This window comes from Sminthopsis crassicaudata, chromosome 2 (genome assembly GCF_048593235.1).
Source record: "Sminthopsis crassicaudata isolate SCR6 chromosome 2, ASM4859323v1, whole genome shotgun sequence".
NCBI classification, from domain to species: domain Eukaryota; kingdom Metazoa; phylum Chordata; class Mammalia; order Dasyuromorphia; family Dasyuridae; genus Sminthopsis; species Sminthopsis crassicaudata.
The window spans coordinates 349,699,069-349,718,559 of NC_133618.1; the positions used below are offsets into that span (position 1 = coordinate 349,699,069).

Genomic DNA, 19,491 nt, shown 5'->3' on the forward strand with positions numbered 1-19,491 from the left:
ATGCTCTTCGAATCTATATAGGAAGACTAATTTATTTAAAAACCACATGCTTAATCAACTTCTTGGCCATTTTCATTCTAAAAATATATTAGGGAAGGAAAAAGTGAATATTTATGTGCCTATTATCACCTGCTTTATTAATCCATGGAATTCTAGCCTCCTTTACTAATATATATATATGATATTATGTACATATATATATATATAAAATAAAAAATTTTTAAAATCATCTTTGAGTTACATAGTAATCTTTAGTTCCAACTTAGATACTTCATTTCTTGTAATCTACAATGGCTAAAGGAAGAAAGGGATTTGTAAAGAACTGAAAGGTGGTATTTACATTTTGGTTTTCCTTCTTCCTCGGCAACTTCCAGAAGTTAAAAATGTGGGGATGAAAAAAAAAGAGAGTCAGGTAAGGGACAAGAGTGATATGGTAACTGTTTCTTCAGGACTAGGAAAGCCTGAGACAGGGGAGAAAGAGTTTTCAAAGTACTAAAGAAGAAAACGAAGTAAAAAAAGATTATGATAAAACTATTTTTCTTTATTTTCTTCTCAAAAATGTGGACTAAGAGAAGAGGGAGATAGATATAAAAATACTCAAAATTAAAAACATGTAAACATTAAAAATATGTAGATGGACTATAAATAACACTGAAATTCTAAAAGTTAAATACAGTTCTAAAAAATGGATAGTTCATATTCAAATCACTAAGACTAATTGTATTTCAAAAAAAATCAGGAAGATAATATGGATGAATGTAGCCATTTTTTCCAACTGAAGGACATATACAAGACTAAAAATTAGCTTTATCCAGAATATTAGTCCCCTAAAGACATTGATAAAAGTATGAATTGTTAATATTAAGTAGAAGACAAGAAAAAGCAAAACAAAAAACTGCTTATACAAAACAGCAACTGATTCCAAACTAGCTAGTTTGGACACTGAGCTAGTCAGGTCACCCTTAAAAAAAAGAATTATAATGTGAGTTCCTAGAGGGAAGGAATTGAGTTTCTGCCTTTCCCAGTATCCCCAGCAACATCAATTAGCTATTAATGACCAGACTTCTACTGGGATTCAATTACACCTTACAACAAAGATTATATTCTTTAATATACTGTCATTATTCACTTTAATTTTACACATGCATGTCACCTCATCCACTTCATTAACTTCAGACATCCAGTATTAAAACTTGGCATATATAAATTTAAAAGTTTTTCTACAAAAAAATCAATTCCTTGAATTACAAGGAAATGTAAACAACATGAAACCTACTTGAGTATGTGTAAAGTGGCCCACAATGAAAGGCACTTTAAGATACAGCTGTTCTCTCTGTCTCTGTCTCTCTGTCTGTGTCTGTGTCTGTCTCTGTCTGTCTGTCTGTCTCTCTCTCTGTGTGTCTCTCTCTCCCTCCCTCTCCCCTCCCCCCTCTCTCTTTTCCTTCCTCCCCCCCTCAGTCTTCTTCCACAGCATGCCACAATGAAGTCACACACCCCGTAAAGTGACAAGGCTTAGTAAGATCCCAAGTCACTCAGAGGCCCAGGTGTTTGTGAGCGTCACTCACCTTATAGACATCCCCATAGGTGCCACTGCCAACTCGCTGGACCAGCTCGAAGTCGTGCTGGGGATTCCGCCTCAGAATGTCTCCGGTGGGTCGGGCCGGGACCTCCATCTTCCCTCGGGGCCGGTTGCCTTCCTGGAACTGCCCAGGCTGCATCAAGTTCGGGGTCCGATTACCTAAGAGGGGCAGAGGCAGCGGCAGCTACGTTTCCAAACATGGAGCTCAGCGATTCTTGTCTGCCTCTCCCCGCGTGGGTAGTTGCCTGCTCCGGAGGAAAATGAGATAAAGACGGAGTCAACGCCGCCGCCGATCCGGAGGCCCCTGGAAACAGCAATGCGCTCTCCCGGCCGCCCCCCTCAGCCCCCGGCAAGCACCCCAGCCTCTCAGTTCCCCACCCCCCCCTCCCAGCCAGAGATCCCGGCTCTTCAGGCCCGCTCCACCCCGCCCCCCCTCTCAGCTAGTGCTCCCAGCACCTGGCTCCAGACTTACTCTAAGTCCCCCGGACAGCTTGCGTTTACCCTGTTACCAGTCCTCCTCCCGGCCAATATTCCCCCAAGTCCTCCAAGATGTTTGCACCTCTCCTGGGCAGAGTTCCGGGATTCAGTCTCCAGGCTGGCCTCAGATCCCCCGCACTCCTCCCTCTGTGCGCTCCTCTCTCTGGCTCCCGGGATATCCCGGCCTAAGCTTCCCTCTCTGCTCCCTGGAGCCTATACTCTTCCTGTCTGGTGCTCCTGGCTCGGACTCCTCGGTCCCCTCACGCCGCCGCCCGCTCCAGCCTCGCCCCGGGCAGACTAGCGGCTGAAGTCGGAGAGAATCGAAGATGGGGCACATAAGGAAAGTGGTGTCGGGGGATGGGGCAGCAGCGGCCTCGGGGCCCGCGCTCCGCCGGCTGCCCGGGAGAGGCCCGGCCCAGTTGACTATGCTCCCTACCTCAGCGGCCCCAGATCCTCCCTGCCCCCGCCTGGGGTTCGGGCCCAGTTCCAGTCGGTACCTGAAGCCGGGCCTCGCTCTTTGGCGCCGACGCTGGCCTGTCTCTTCCTTCTCCCCGGCCGCGTCAGGCCAAGGCTCGGAAACGGCGAGGCCTAGCTAGGAGAGAGGATTCGGGGTCGCGCTTCCGCTTCTAGCGGCCTCCCCCGAACTCACCGTGCTCCCCACTCGAGGGCCCGATCTCGGAGTAGCCCACTCCTCATCCGTCTCCGGAACCGTGTGTGTGTGTGTGTGTGTGTGTGTGTGTGTGTGTGTGTGTGTGTGTGTGTGTGTGTGTGTGTGTGTGTGTGTGTGTGTGTGTATGTATGGGGGGGGGATAATCTTGAGTGTGTATTTCTTTTCAGCCGGCCCGACCTGCACTCTAGCCTCTTGAACTCGAGCGCCACACAGAGGTCTAAGCAAGCCCAAGACAGCCTCCTGCACGTCTCAGGAGCCTGGGGGACTAGCCCTGGATCCTGCCTCCCTCCTTACGGGCATTCCATTGTCTACCCACACTACTGTCCGGGAAAGGAGAAAGAGAGACATCAAGTGGGAAAGGGATCCAAATTCTGGGGAAAGAGAAATGAAAGGAATATGCATGCCCATGATAGCATGACTCAGGGGGTGGAGGACAGGGAAGTAAATGCCAGGTGAATTGAACAGAGGCACACCCTACCCCACCTTGTTTTGCAAAGCGTCCCCTGTGCTGTGCTTCCAGAGGTAGCTCAGAGCACCTGCACAACCTGTCTCTTGACTGATTTCTCTAAAGGGAAGACTTATAGGAGGGGCCTGATTATCCATCCCAACTGCCTTGTTCAACATATTGACAATCTTTCTGCCATGCCAAGAATACAGCTTTTTGTAATGTAATGTAATCCGATCCAATTCTGACAGCCACATATTCAGTATGTGACTTTGGACATCTCATCATATTTGCCCGTTTTCTCCAGGTCTTTGTCAAAAAAATAAAAATAAAAATCCAATACAAATCAAACCCTGAGACTATGACAGTTTCTCCAATTATATATTAAGAAGTTTATGAACACCTATAATATCAAAACTCTTAAGAGCATTAGCAAAAGTTTTAAATGTTAAATAGTTTTTAAAAGTAATTACAGTCATGTCATCTGAATCCTGTTTCAGCTCTAATCAAATTCTGAAGGTGAATGATATATGAGAAAAGTTATTTTTGTTGCACATCATAGACTTTGATCAAAAAGAAAAATGCAAATTGAAGATTAAGCTGTCCCACCCTCATACTCATGGTTGATACAGATAGAAAAAAATATAACAGTTGTTGGAAGAGTTGTGGGAGAATATGCACACTAATATACTACTGATAGAAGTGTGACTTGATTCAAACATTCTGGAAAGCAATTAGGAGCAATATCTTAAGTTGTGCCTTCTCTTGCACTGTTACGCTACTATAAGGCATATACTCCAAAGACATAGAAAAAATATGGTGAGTACTAGTATCAATAAAAATTAAAAGTACCAAAAATATTTATAGTAGCACTTTTTATTGTGGGAACAGGATATTTTCATTATTTGAAGAATAGCTGAACAAGTTGTGGTATAAGAATAATTACTGCAATGTACAAAATAACAAAAGGAATGAATTCAGAGAAATCTGACAGAATTTACATGAAAAAAAGATACTGCTTTCTCCTGATTCTGCTCCTTCCAAACTCCTCTTTTGTCTCCTTAGCTGGATCTTCAGATATTTCACACCCACTAACTTTGGCAATCCCCCAAAACTCTGTCTGGGATGCTTCTTTTCTCTGTACTATTTTACTTAGTGATCTCATAAATCCCCATGGTTTCAATTATCTATATGCAGATATAGACTTCTTCTTAGACTTCTTTGTTTACCTTTCCCATAACCTCCACTCTCACATTTCCAACTGCTTAATAAACATCTTAAACTCACTTCCACCCAAACCTTTACATTCTAAATTTTCCTATTGTTGTTGAGCTACCACCTTCCTCTCAATCACCCAGGTTTGCAACCTAAGTATCCTCCTTGACTCTTTATTCTCTTTAACCCCCTACATCTAATCAGTTATCAAATCCTACCATTTCTACCTTCATAATAACTCGTATATATGTACCCCTTCTTTCTTCTGACACTGTCACTATCTAGTTGCAGGACTTCATCACCCCATAGCTATATTATTGCACTAGTCTGCTGGTCAGTCTCCCTGCCTCAAGATTCTTCCCACTCCATCTTTCCCAGTCCATCCTCCACTTGGTTGTCAAATTGATTTTCTTAAAAGTACAAATCTGACCATGTCACCTACTTATTCGCTCAACCCCAAAGACTCCCTAGTTCCTTTGAGATTCAATCTAAAATTCTTTCACTTTTAATGCCCTTTACAACCTGGCCCCACCCCATCTCCTGACTTGTGTTTTCACTTGTCTAGAACTCTTTCCCTTATCTCTACCTCCTAACTTCCTCAAAGCCACACATTCTGCAAGCTTTTCCCTATCTTATTTAATTTTAGTGCCTTTACTTTATTGATTATCTCCATTTATCAAGTCTATTTCTTTTTTTTTCGTGAGCTGTTTATAATTTCCCCCATTAGACTATAAGTTCCTTGCTTTTTTGCTTTTCTTTATACTCTCAGGGCTTAATATACTGTCTGGCCTATACTACTCAAGTTATAAATGCTAAAAGCCTCCCTAATTGAACTAATGCAAAATAGTGAACCAAGATATTCTGGCTCAGGCTCACTCTATAGAAATCCAGTGATTCAGCGGTAAAGGCTAAAAATGCAATGAGATGCTTATGAATACTAAAATGTAATAAAACAAACTTTTCTAACAAAAGATAACAAAGAACACAATTTCAAAGTTAAAGGAAATAGACTACTACTTCTGTCTCGAAAGTCACCAGTACAGAAATCCAGGAAGGTGACCTAAAAAGCAGAGTACCAGAATAACCTCTTATGCAATCTCCCTTCAGGTTAGGTCTCATACTTAAATAGAAAAAAAAAAAAAAAAAAAAAAAGTTAAATGGTCCCCATCTCCTATCCAGTATAGTAAATCAATTTCATGATGGCATGCTTGACCAGGTTCTGGGCAACAGATATTTGCTCTTGAGCTTTCCCAATTAATAGTGGAGTGAAATAAGGTTGTGTGCTTGCTCCTGTGCTTTTTAGCATGTTTTCATCCATGTTATCAAATGCCTTCAATAAAGACAAACATGGCATCAATCAGCTATTGAACTGATGGTAAATTCTTTGACTTGAAAAGAACTAAAGTGGAAGAGTTTTGGTGAATGACTTTTTGTGTGCCGATGATTGTGCATTCAATACAGCCTCCCAAGCTGAGATGCAAAAAAAAAAAATATATATATATATATATATATATATATATATATGAATTGATTCTCTGCTGCTTATCCTAATTTTGGTAAAATAGGGGGAGGAACTCTAAGGTGCGGGAGGGATACTAAAAAGGGAGGGCTGTGAAAAGCGAGTAGTGATCACAAGTTTAATACTGGGGAGGGGGGTAAGGGGGAAGGAAAGGAAAAAAGCATAAGCAGGAGTTAACAGGATGGCAAGCAATATAGAATTAGTCATTTTAACCATAAATGTGAATGGGGTAAACTCCCCCATAAAGAGGAAGCAGTTAGCAGATTGGATTAAAAGCCAGAATCCTACAATATGTTGTTTACAGGAAATACACCTGAAACAGGGTGATACATACAGAATAAAGGTAAAAGGTTGGAGCAGAATCTACTATGCTTCAGGTGAAGCCAAAAAAGCAGGGGTAGCCATCCTCATCTCAGATCAAGCAAAAGCAAAAATTGATCTAATTAAAAGAGATAAGGAAGGGCATTATATCTTGCTAAACAGTGGCATAGATAATGAAGCAGTATCAATATTAAACATATATGCACCAAGTGGTGCAGCATCTAGATTCTTAAAAGAGAAATTAAAGAGAGCTGCAAGAAGAAATAGACAGCAAAACTATAATAGTGGAGAGCTCAACCTTGCACTCTCAGAATTAGATAAATCAAACCACAAAATAAATAAGAAAGAAGTCAAAGAGGTAAATAGAATACTAGAAAAGTTTGATATGATCTTTGGAGAAAGCTAAATGGAGACAGAAAGGAGTACACTTTCTTCTCAGCAGTTCATGGAACCTATACAAAAATTGACCATATATTAGGACATAAAAACCTCAAAATCAAATGCATCCTTTTCAGACCACGATGCAATGATAATTACATTCAATAAAAAGCCAGGGGAAAATAGACCAAAAAATAATTGGAAACTAAATAATCTCATACTAAAGAATGATTGGGTGAAACAGCAAATCATAGACATAATTTCACCGAAGAAAATTACAATAATGAGACATCATACCAAAATGTGTGGGATACAGCCAAAGCAGTAATAAGGGGAAATTTTATATCTCTAGAGGCCTACTTGCATCAAATAGAGAAAGAGAAGGTCAATGAATTGGGCTTACAACTAAAAATGCTAGAAAAAGAACAAATTAAAAACTCCCAGACAAACACGAAACTTGAAATTCTGAAAATAAAAGGTAAGATTAATAAAATTGAAAGTAAAAAAACTATTTAATTAATAAAACTTAAGAGTTGTTTCTATGAAAAAAAACAACAAAATAGACAAACCCTTAGTAAATCTGATTAAAAAAGGGGGAAGAGGAAAAGCAAATTGTTAGTCTTAAAAATGAAAAGAGAGAACTTGCCACTAATGAAGAGGAAATTAGAACAATAATTAGGAGTTACTTTGCCCAACTTTATGCCAATAAATTTGATGACTTAAATGAAATGGAAGAATACCTTTAAAAATATAGCTTGCCCAGATTAACAGAGGAAGACGTAAATAGTCTAAATAGTCCCATTTCAGAAAAAGAAATAGAACAAGCTATTAACCAACTCCCTAAGAAAAAATCCCCAGGAACAGATGGATTTACATGTGAATTCTCCCAAACATTTAAAGAACAACTAACTCCAATGCTATATAAACTATTTGAACAAATAGGGATTGAAGGAGTCTTACCAAATTCCTTTTATGACACAGACATGGTACTGATACCTAAACCAGGTAGGCTGAAAACAGAGAAAGAAAATTATAGCTCAATCTCCCTAATGAATATTGATGCTAAAATCTTAAATAAAATATTAGCAAAAAGACTACAGAAAATCATCCCCAGAATAATACACTATGACCAAGTGGAATTTATACCAGGAATGCAGGCCTGGTTCAATATTAGGAAAACTATTAGCATAATTGTCTATATCAATAACCAAATTAACAAAAGCCATATGATCATCTCAATAGATGCAGAAAAAGCATTTGATAAAATCCAACATCCATTCCTACTAAAAACACTTGAGAGTATAGGAATAAATGGACTATTCTTCAAAATAATCAGGTGCATATATTTAAAACCATCAGTAAACATCATATGTAATGGTGATGAACTGGAACCTTTTTCAGTAAGACAGGAGTGAAACAAGGTTGCCCACTATCGCTATTACTATTCAATATTGTACTAGAAACGCTAGCCTCGGCAATAAGAACCTAGAAAGAGATTAAAGGAAGTAGAGTAGGTAATGAGGAAATCAAATTATCACTCTTTGCAGGTGATATGATGGTATACTTAGAGAACCCCAAAGATTTTGCTAAAAATCTATTAGAAATAATTCATAACTTTAGCAAAGTTTGCAGGATACAAAATAAATCCGCATAAATCCTCAGCATTTTTATACATTACCAACACAATCCAATAGCAAGAGATACAAAGAGAAATTCCATTCAAAATAACTGTTAATAGTATAAAATATTTGGAAATATATCTACCAAAGGAAAGTCAAGTTATTATATGAGCAAAACTACAAAACACTTGCCACAAAAATAAAGTCAGATTTAAAGAACTGGAAAAATATTAAGTGCTCTTGGATATGGGGAGCAAATATAATCAAGATGACAATACTCCCTAAACTAAAATATTTATTTAGTGCTATATCAATCAGACGCCCAAGAAACTATTTTAATGACCTAGAAAAAATAACAACAAAATTCATATGGAAGAACAAAAGGTAGAAAATTTCAAGGGAATTAATGAAAAAAAAAAAAAAACCTAATGAAAGTGGCCTAGCTGTACCTGATCTAAATGTATATTATAAAACCATGTGGTATTGGCTAAGAAATAGACTAGTTGATCAGTGGAATAGGTTAGGGTCACAGGACAAGATAGTGAATAAAAATAGCAATCTAGTGTTTGACAAACTCAAAGATCCCAATTTTTGGGATAAGAATTCATTATTTGACAAAAACTTCTGGGAAAACTGGAAATTAGTATGGCAGAAACTAGGCATGGATCCACACTTAACACCATATACTAAGATAAGATCAAAATGGGTCCATGATTTAGGCATAAAGAACGAGATCATAAATAAATTATAGGAGCATAGGACTCAGACTTGTGGAGGAAGGAATTTGTGACCAAAGGAGAATTAGAGATCATATTGATCACAAAATAGAAAATTTTGATTACAACAAATTAAAAAGCTTTTCTACAGACAAAACTAATGCAAACAAGATTAAAAGGGAAGTTACAAATTGGGAAAACATTTTTACAGTTAAAAATTCTGATAAAGGCCTCATTGACTCTAATTTATAAGAAATCAAGCCATTCTCCAATTGATAAATGATCAAAGGATATGAACAGACAATTTTCAGATGATGAAATTGAAACTATTTCCACTCATATGAAAGAGTATTGCAAATCACTATTGATCAGAGAAATGCAAATTAAGACAACTCTGAGATACCACTACATACCTGTCAGATTGGCTAAGAAGACAGGAACAAATAATGATGAATGTTGGAGGGCATGTGGGAAACCTGGGACACTAATACATTGTTGGTGGAGTTGTGAAAGAATCCAACCATTCTGGAGAGCAATCTGGAATTATGCCCAAAAAGTTATCAAACTGTGCATACCCTTTGATCCAGCAGTGCTACTACTGGGCTTATATCCCAAGGAAATACTAAAGAAGGGAAAGGGCCCTGTATGTGCCAAAATTTTTGTGGCAGACCTCTTTGTAGTGGCCAGAAACTGGAAAATGAATGGATGCCTATCAATTAGAGAATGGTTGGGTAAATTATGGTATATGAATGTTATGGAATATTATTGTTCTGTAAGAAATGACCAACAGGATGAATACAGAGAGGTTTGGAGAGACTTACATCAATTGATGCTGAGTGAAATAAGTAGAACTAGGAGATCATTATATACTTCAACAACAATACTATATGAAGATGTATTCTGATTGAAGTGAATATCTTCAACATAAAAAAGATTCCAACTCACTTCCAGTTGATCAATGATGGACAGAAACAGCTACACCCAGAGAAGGAACACTGGGAATTCAATGTAAACTGTTTGCACTACTGTCTTTCTACCCAGGTTACTTATACCTTCGGAATCCAATTCTTACCGTGCAACAAGAAAATTGGATTTACACACATATATTGTATCTAGGTTATACTGTAACACATTTAATATGTATGGGATTTCCTATCACCTATGGAAGGCAGTAGAGGAGGAGGGGGAAATTTGGAAAAATGAATACAAGGGTAATGTTGTAAAAAAAAAAAAAAAAAAATTAAATATACTCATGCTGTCAAAACAAATTATAATTATAAATTAATTTTAAAATTCTAATAATAAAAAATAGGGCAAACTGGCTATCTTTTGCCTCATTTTGTTTTACCTTGTCTTAAACACTGAATGGGTGTTGCCTCATACAACCTGAGACCTGAGAAAGATCTTAGCTTAAAAATGCCACTGTTTTCCACTGCATCTGGGATTATCTCCAGTCATCCTGCTCTATATCTTGCCAATGGATCCAGATAATCCTAGAAGAGAAATTGAGGTTGTTTGCTTTGTACTACTCTGTCTCACTTAAATAAATTCACTTGCAAATTAAGACATCACCCTCTTGATATCATTGGTCCTCTTCAAGAACAAAGGACAAACAATTTAAAATTTTAAGGAAAGTTCCAACTATTCTTATGTTTTCTAGTGTTTTTATTAGGAAATTTGTGTTACATTTTATCAAATTTTTTTCCTGCAACTGTGAAGATAATCATAATTTTGTTTTGTTTTGTTATTGATATGGTCAATTACAATAATAGTTTTCTTAAAATTGAACAAGACCTGCATTCTTGGTATAAATCACACCCAGTTATAGCATACTATTTTTGTAATTTATTGTTACAACCTCCTTAATAGTATTTTATTTAAAATTTTTCATCGAGATTCATTAGGAAAGAAAGAAAGAAAGAAAGAAAGAAAGAAAGAAAGAAAGAAAGAAAGAAAGAAAGAAAGAAAGAAAGAAAGAAAGAAAGAAAGAAAGAAAGAAAGAAAGAAAGAAAGAAAGAAAGAAAGAAAGAAAGAAAGAAAGAAAGAAAGAAAGAAAGAAAGAGAGAGAGAGAGAGAGAGAGGGAGGGAGGGAGGGAGGGAGGGAGGGAGGGAGGAAGAAAGGAAGGAAGGGAGGGAGGAAGAAAGGAAGGAAGGAAGGAAGGAAGGAAGGAAGGAAGGAAGGAAGGAAGGAAGGAAGGAAGGAAGGAAGGAAGGAAGGAAGGAAGGAAGGAAGGAAGAAAAGAAAAGAAAAGAAAAGAAAAAACAACTCCTAGTTTTGTTAATTCAATGGTTTTCTTACTTTCAATTTTATTAACTGCTCCTTTTATTTTCAAGATTTCCAATTTGGTGTTTAATTGTGGATTTTTTATTTGTTCTTTTTCTGGGATTTTTTAAATTACATGGTCAAATCTTTGATCTGCTTTTTCTCTATTTTATTTTTATAAGCATTTAGAAATACACATTTTCCTCCAAAATACTGCTTTGGCTGCTTAAATTTTACTGTTATCTCATTATTATCATTCTCTTTAATTATCCTAATAAAAAGATCAGAGCTGAGTAGGAATTAAGAAATGCAAACACAAGCTTCAACAGAAACCTAGAAAGTATTTGAGCTCTTAGAAGGGGCTATAGAATATGATAGTGCAATCATTCTAATGAGGAAAAAAAATCAAGTTTCCCATAAGAATCTTAAAGTACTCAAAGGGTATTCAGGGAGTTAAAAAAAAAAAAAAAAAGCAAATTAGTAGAGCATGGAAAAAATTACATCAGATCTCCCAACAGGAGAAGAATTTATAAGTAAACAAGAGGTAGTGAGGTTCACAAGAGGTAATCATTTTGATTATTTAAAGTGATAGCATTTTTGTACAAACATGCAGCTAAAATTAGAAGAGAAGCAGGAAATTGAGGCGTTTGAAATCTGTGAAGCAATTTTTTCTAAGAAAGTTTTTCTCATTAATAAAATAGACAAAGGATATGAATAGACAATTTTCAGAAGAAGAAATTAGAGGCATTTTAGTCATATGAAAAAATGCTCTAAGTCACTATTGATTCAGGAAATGCAAATTAAGATAACTCTGAAGCACCACTACATATCTTTCAAATTGGCTAAGGTAACAGGAAAAACATAATGATAAATGTTTAAGGGAATGTGGGAAAACTGGGATACTAATACATTGTTGGTGGAGCTGTGAACTGATCCGACCATTCTGGGGAGTAATATGGAATCATGCTCAAAGGCCTATCAAACTGCGCATACCCTTCAACCTAGCAGTGTTTCTACTGGGCTTGTATTCCAGAAATATCAGGAAAAAAAGGGAAAAGGACTGCAAAAATGTGTTTGTAGTTGCAAGGAACTGGAACTGAGTGGATGCCCATTAGATGAGCAATGGCTGAATCAGTTATGGTATATGAATGCAATGGAATATTATTGTTCTATAAGAAACAATCAGCAGGATAATTTCAGATAGGTCTGGAGAGACTTACATGAACTAATGCCGAGTAAAGTAAATAAAACCAAGAGAATATTGTACACGGCAACAAGAAGACTATGTGATGATCAACCATGATGAACCTGGCTCTTTTCAACAATTCCAATAGACTTGTGATAGAGAGAATCATCTGCATCCAGAGAGAGGATTTGGGGGAATGAATGTGGATCACAACATTATATTTTCACCTTTTTTGTTGTTTACTTGCTTTGTTTTCCTTTCTCATTTTTTCCCCTTTTGATCAGATTTTTCTTGTGCAGCATGATATGTTTAGAAGAATTGTATATGTTTAACCTATATTGGATTACTTGCTGTCTAGGAGAGGAGTATGGGGGAAGGCAGGGAAAAAATTTGGAACACAAATTTTTGCAAGGGTGAATGTTGAAAACTATTTTTGCATGCATTGTGAAAATAAAAAGCTATTAAAAAAATAAAATAAAATAAGCAGGGAAGTAAGTCACATTTATAAGAATAAAAGCCATTTCCCAACTGATAAATGGTTTCAGAAAAATCTGGGAAGACTTAGAGAAATTGATGCAAAGTGAAATGAGCAGAATCATGAGAATAATTTACATAGTAACAGCATTTTTAAAAATATCAATTGTGTCTGGTCTCAGACACTTAACACTTCCTAGCTGTGTAACCCTGGGCAAGTCACTTAACCCCAGCCTCAAAAAAAAAAAAAAATCAATTGTGAAAGACTTGGTACAATTATCACAATTAAAATTAAGTTCTTGTAGAACAATAATATTCCATTATATTCATATACCATAAATGATTCAGCCATTCCCCAATTGATGGGGATCCCCTTAGTTCCCGTTCCTTGCCATTACTAAACGAACTGCTGCAAACATTTTTGCACATATAGGTCCTTGTCATTTTTTTATGATCTCTTTAGGATACAGATCCAGTAACAGTATTGCTAGATCAAAGAGTATGCACAGTTTGATAGTCTTAAAGGACTCAAAAAATAATTTTTCACCTTTGGATGTAAAGCTAATGGATTCAGAGTATAGATTGAAGCATACTTTTTTTACTCCTTCTTTCTCTCTCTTGTTTTTTTCCAGAGCATAATTAATGCAGACATTTGCTTTGCATGACTTCATATTTGCAAAGGTTTTATATTTCTTCCTTTCTCAATGTGGCAAGGATGGGGACAGAAGGAATGGAGGCAGAGGAAAGGAGAGAATTTGGAACTCAAAATAAAATTTTTTTTTTTTTTAAAAGGTAACCTGAGGGTAATTTGTTTCTGTTCAAGTTTTTAAGAAGGGAGACAAAAGAGAATGAAAGGAAATGAAGGAAGGAGAAAGAAATTGGAATTTGTTGTTTCTCATAATTGATGAAGTGTGAAATTATACAATGTAAGAAGGGAGCATCAGATTGATGGAAGTGAACCCTGAAACTAGATTTGGGGTCTCAGACTACAAAAAGTCTGGGAAAAAGCATACTTTCCCAGCCAAGCCTTTTCCAATTCAGTTGGAGATCTGGGCCTGATATTCCTATTGAGTGGCTTGAAACTCCAAGATAAGGACTCTCCTTTCAACTGGAAATCTAGGCCTGGGAGCATGGACAACTTTGAGGGATTCTCATTCAATTTTCAGTGGAAGCCCAAGCCTCGAACTGCTGATAAAAAACAATTTTGAACTCCAAATATTGCAGAAGTCCAAAGTAGGATTATGCTTTGCCAAGGAACCTCTCTTCTTTGCAGCTGCCTACCAGGACTCTTGCCCACTGTGAAGATATCCTCTTCTCAGTAATAATCTTTATTTCCCTAACAATTCTCTTGCCACTAAGAAGTCTGTCTTCCTAGCAAAGCTGGCTTCTCAGTGTTAGTAAAAATCCCTTTTGCCATTCAGACTTTTTGGGTTTGTGAATTCTTTCATGTTGGACCTTCATCTCCAACCACAGGGGCTTCTCATATTTCAATTCTCTACCACTAGAACTGCATCAAGATAAATCTTACTGTTTTCAGAAATGGACAAAAGACTTCAAATAGATATATAAACCCATATAAAATTACATATGTATGCATTACATATACTTCAAACAGTAAATTCAGTATAGAAATACATCAAAGTCAACAGGGAAACAAATAGAGGAAAGAGAGTTAAGAAAAAGGATAATACCAGTGATTGCATATCAAAAGCAAAACCTAGAAATTGGGAAATGGATGAATAAAAGAGAGGACATGCATGCAATGGAATATTATTTCATTGTAGGAAATGAAAAATAAAAACAATTTTATCTGACTAATCTATTTATTCAATACCATTCTAATCAAATTGATAAGGTACCAGAATACAGAAGTGCTGAACTCCCAAAAATATATTGGGGTTTCAGGCTGGTGTCATGAGGTATTTGGAAAGAATTTATAGGCTTAGACAGTCTCCAAATTAAGAGGCAAAGATTTTATTATACTGCTGGCAGTGGGCTGATTTCCAAAAGGGAGTTTTAGCCATTAACTAGGGAGAAGATGCCATAAAGCAGACAAAATTCCTAGAGACCTTGTTGCCATAAGGCAGGCAGTTACTAATGGACTTTTTATTACAAGAATGAAGGAGGGAATAACTTGATGCCATAAAGGGGGTTAAGTTCTTAAGGATCTAGCAATGCCATAAGATTTGCAGAGCTCCTAATGAACCTGCAAAGAAGTGGCGGACAAGTAGGTTTTTTAATAGGAGAAAAATAACTGGAGATTTGACATATATAGTTTGGCCTTTTAATTGGATACAGTAACTGTGGGGTCATTGTAAGTTTTTTGAATGCAAGGAGATAATCCTGTCAGTGTTCCTGCCTAGTAGCCTCAGGGAGTAGCTTGGCTTTCCAATTGTTTACAATAATTCAGGCCCTTACCTATTAAGGCCCCTTCCTATGAGCTACCAAAAACCTAGTGTCTTTAAGCTAGGGTCTTATTTACTCCCTCAAAATTCATTTAAAAGAACAAAACATCAAGAATTTCTTTTCTTTTCTTTTCTTTTTTTTCTTTATGAGTTTTCAGTTTTCTTTTCTTTTCTTTTTTTTTTTTTTTAATAGTTTTTATTTACCAGATATTTTATTTACCAGATGCATGCATGGGTAATTTTACAACATTACAACATTGGCAATTGCCAAACCTTTTGTTCTAATTTTCCCCCTCTTCCTCCCCCTTCCCCCCATGGCAGATTGACCAATACATGTTAAACATGTTAGAGTATAAATTAAATACAATATATGTATACAAAAACATCAAGAATTTCAAAGAAACTAATGAAAATAAATGAAAGGAAGGAAATATAAAGGAAGTAGAAGACTTGATATCAAATATCAAAACTATCTGGCTAAAAAATAGTACATTATATCAGTGAAATAGAACTGACATACATTTACTTTTTTTTTTTTTTTTTTTTTTTTTTTTTTGGAGGCTGGGGTTAAGTGACTTGCCCAGGGTGACACAGCTAGGAAATGTTAAGTGTCTGAGACCAAATTTGAACTCGGGTCCTCCTGAATTCAAGGCTGGTGCTCTATTCACTGTGCCACCTGCCCCTACATACAATTACTAATAAAATATTATAGTAACCTTGTGCTTGACAAATTTAGTTTTAAAGATAAAATTTGGCCCAAACTAATCTATTTATTTAGTGCTATACCAATCAGACTCCCAAGAAACTATTTCAATGACCTAGAAAAAATAACAACAAAATTCATATGGAAGAATAAAAGGTCGAGAATTGCAAGGGAACTAATGAAAAAAAACTCAGAGGAAGGTGGTCTAAGTGTACCTGATCTAAAGCTATATTATATAGCAGCAGTCACCAAAACCATTTGGTATTGGCTAAGAAATAGACCAGTAGATCAGTGGAACAGATTAGATACAAAGGACAAAAAAGGGTACATATATAGCAACCTAATCTTTGACAAACCCAAAGATACCAACATTAGGGACAAAAATTCATTATTCGGAAAAAACTGTTGGGAAAACTGGAAATTAGTATGGCAGAAATTAGATATGGATCCACACTTAACACCATATACCAAGATAAGATCAAAATGGGTCCATGATTTAGGCATAAAGAGGGAGATAATAAATAGATTAGAGGAACAGAGGATAATCTACCTCTCAGACTTGTGGAGGAGGAAGGAATTTATGACCAGAGGAGAACTAGAGATCATTATTGATCACAAAATAGAAGATTTCGATTACATCAAATTAAAAAGTTTCTGTACAAATTAATACTAATGCAAACAAGATTAGAAGGGAAGTAACAAATTGGGACAAATATTTTTAAAAACAAAGGTTTTGACAAAGGTCTCATTTCCAAAATATATAGAGAACTGACCCTAATTTATAAGAAACCGAACCATTCTCCAATTGATAAATGGTCAAAGGATATGAACAGACAATTCTCAGAGGAAGAAATTGAAACTATATCCACTCACATGAAAGAGTGTTCCAAATCACTATTGATCAGAGAAATGCAAATTAAGACAACTCTGAGATACCACTACGCACCTGTCAGATTGGCTAAGATGACAGGAACAAATAATGATGAATGTTGGAGGGGATGTGGGGAAACTGGGACACTAATACATTGCTGGTGGAGTTGCGAAAGAATCCAGCCATTCTGGAGAGCAATCTGGAATTATGCCCAAAAAGTTATTAAACTGTGCATACCCTTGGACCCAGCAGCGCTACTACTGGGCTTATATCCCAAAGAAATACTAAAGAGCGGAAAGAGACATATATGTGCCAAAATGTTTGTGGCAGCCCTTTTTGTTGTAGCTAGAAACTGGAAGATGAATGGATGTCCATCAGTTGGAGAATGGTTGGGTAAATTATGGTATATGAAGGTTATGGAATATTATTGCTTTGTAAGAAATGACCAGCAGGAGGAATACAGAGAGGCCTGGAGAGACTTAAATCAACTGATGCTGAGTGAAATGAGCAGAACCAGAAGATCACTGTACACTTCAACAACAATACTGTATGAGGATGTATTCTGATGGAAGTGGAAATCTTCAACATAAAGAAAAACCAACTCACTTCCAGTTGATCAATGATGGACAGAGGTAGCTACACCCAGAGAAGGAACACTGGGAAGTGAATGTAAATTGTTAGCACTAATATCTGTCTGCCCAGGTTACATGTACCTTCGGAATCTAAAGTTTATTGTGCAACAAGAAAATGATATTCACACACATGTATTGTATCTAGACTATATTGTAACACATGTAAAATGTATGGGATTGCCTGTCATCGGAGGGAGGGAATAGAGGGAGGGGGGGATAATTTGGAAAAATGAATACAAGGGATAATATTATAAAATATATATATATATATATAAAATAAAAAATTATTAATTAAAAAAAAACAAAGTAAATGGATATCAAGAAAAAAAAAAAAGATAAAATTTGGTAAAAGTTATTAGGAAAGCTAGAAAACAATCTGACAGAAATTGAACATAGCTCAGTATCTTAAAACCATGTACCAAGCTAAGATGAAGGAGTTGAAGTGACCAATCCAAGGTCCAGCTCGGCCTGCTCCTGGCCAGCTCATTAATGTGTCCATGGCAGAGTAAGCAAGAGATCTATTTGGTGCAATTGGAACACCAAAAACATACAATTTGGTCCCAGCATTGGAGAAGGTGTCCAGCAAGGGCCAGGGTCACCAGTACATCTTCAAGCTGAAGAACCCCCATCAAAGCTCCTGAAGCAGTTTCTACCATCAATATTGCAGAATCAATATTTCACAAGGAAATGTATTATCAAATTGGAGATGTTCTACCTGTAGTTGATGAACAAGATAGAAAAAAGTAGTTATTCTCAGATCAGGGGTTTTAACTGGGACCAGTACTGTGAGAAGAACAAGGCACTAAAAGGGTTCATCCCCACAATGGCCAGTCCCAAAGATCAGTTTGATCCAGCCTCTTATAACATAGAACCAGAAGATGATCTTCCATCATAGAACTAGAAGAGGATTGTGTGGGACGCAAAAGACCCTTACCCAAAATGATTACCCAGAGTTCACTCAAAGTAGAAAGCAGAAAAGGTTGTTTATTAGAGTAACTCATGAGTGGAGGGGCAGTCCCACTTGGAGATAAAGAGACACAGCAGGAGGGCCCAAGATTTGTGGGTACACACCATTTTTATAGGGTTTGTTACAAGAGATTACACCACAAATTAGAAAGCATTTAGAAGCATGGGGCCTCCTAATTGGATATAGCTGCCAAAAAAAAAAAAAAAAAAAAAAAGTTGGGAATGGAATGTTTCAGTTTCCCTGAAATTACTTGCTTTTTAGGAAACTACAAATCAGCAGATAACTAAGCTGACAGTGTTTAAACTAATAGGCTAAATAATGTCAAACATTGATAAATGCCAACAGTTTCAGTTAAGTAAATATGTCTGTAATTGGCCTAGGTTTAAGTAAGAGAAATACAGAAATAATGAAAATAAAATAAAGAAAAAGTATTTACATTCCTGTAAGTTCTTCATCTCATTTTTTTATTCCATACAGGATGTTCCAAGGAAAATGGATTATTTAGAATTTGTTTGTCATGCATCTTCAGAATATTTCAAGTCTCCAATCTTGACATTCCCCACTGTCCTCACTAGACCAGAGAAAGGGTACATATAGACTTATGTTGGCCCTACTCCTGCAATAACAGTGTCCAACAACTTGTAGTCTAGAATGGCTTTTAAGACTGAATTTTCCCATATTCTCTGTGCATAACATTATAAAATGTCCCTTAGTAGTATAATTACTGAAATTGTTGGCTAGCTGAAGAAATAACTTTTTAAAAAACCTTTTATTATTACCAGATAGGCAAGTAGTATGTTCTTAGATATAATTGGTTTTTTCTTCACTCATTTATAATCAGTCTTTTTTTGATTATTATTATTCTGAAGATGTACCTATATAGAATAGGATAGGATAGATATCTCCTTTGCTGAGCTAGGATCTCCTGCAGTGGAGGAAGCTTTTGATGAAGGTAATCCTCCTTTTCTCAGAATATAGTCCAGCCATCACTTAATGATGCATGTCTTAGCTTCTTATTCCAAATGATGATCAGTTCTGATGGACGTGGCTT

General features: G+C 36.7%; 1 protein-coding gene across 8 annotated transcripts in view; it reads right to left on the bottom strand.

Annotated features, from left to right (window-relative positions):
- The window catches only part of MAP4K5 (mitogen-activated protein kinase kinase kinase kinase 5), a 222,681-nt gene extending 219,714 nt beyond the window's left edge, over positions 1–2,967 (bottom strand). For 2 of the 8 annotated variants that reach the window (XM_074290746.1, XM_074290744.1), the window contains exons 1-2: positions 2,706–2,966; positions 1,566–1,824 (exon numbers count right to left, since the gene is read on the bottom strand). In XM_074290746.1, coding sequence (XP_074146847.1) covers positions 1,566–1,718 — 153 coding nt within the window. In that variant the 5' untranslated portion in view covers positions 1,719–1,824; positions 2,706–2,966. The other 6 variants (XM_074290745.1, XM_074290738.1, XM_074290743.1 and 3 more) reach the window with 6 other exon arrangements.
- Between the last annotated feature and the right edge of the window lie 16,524 nt (positions 2,968–19,491).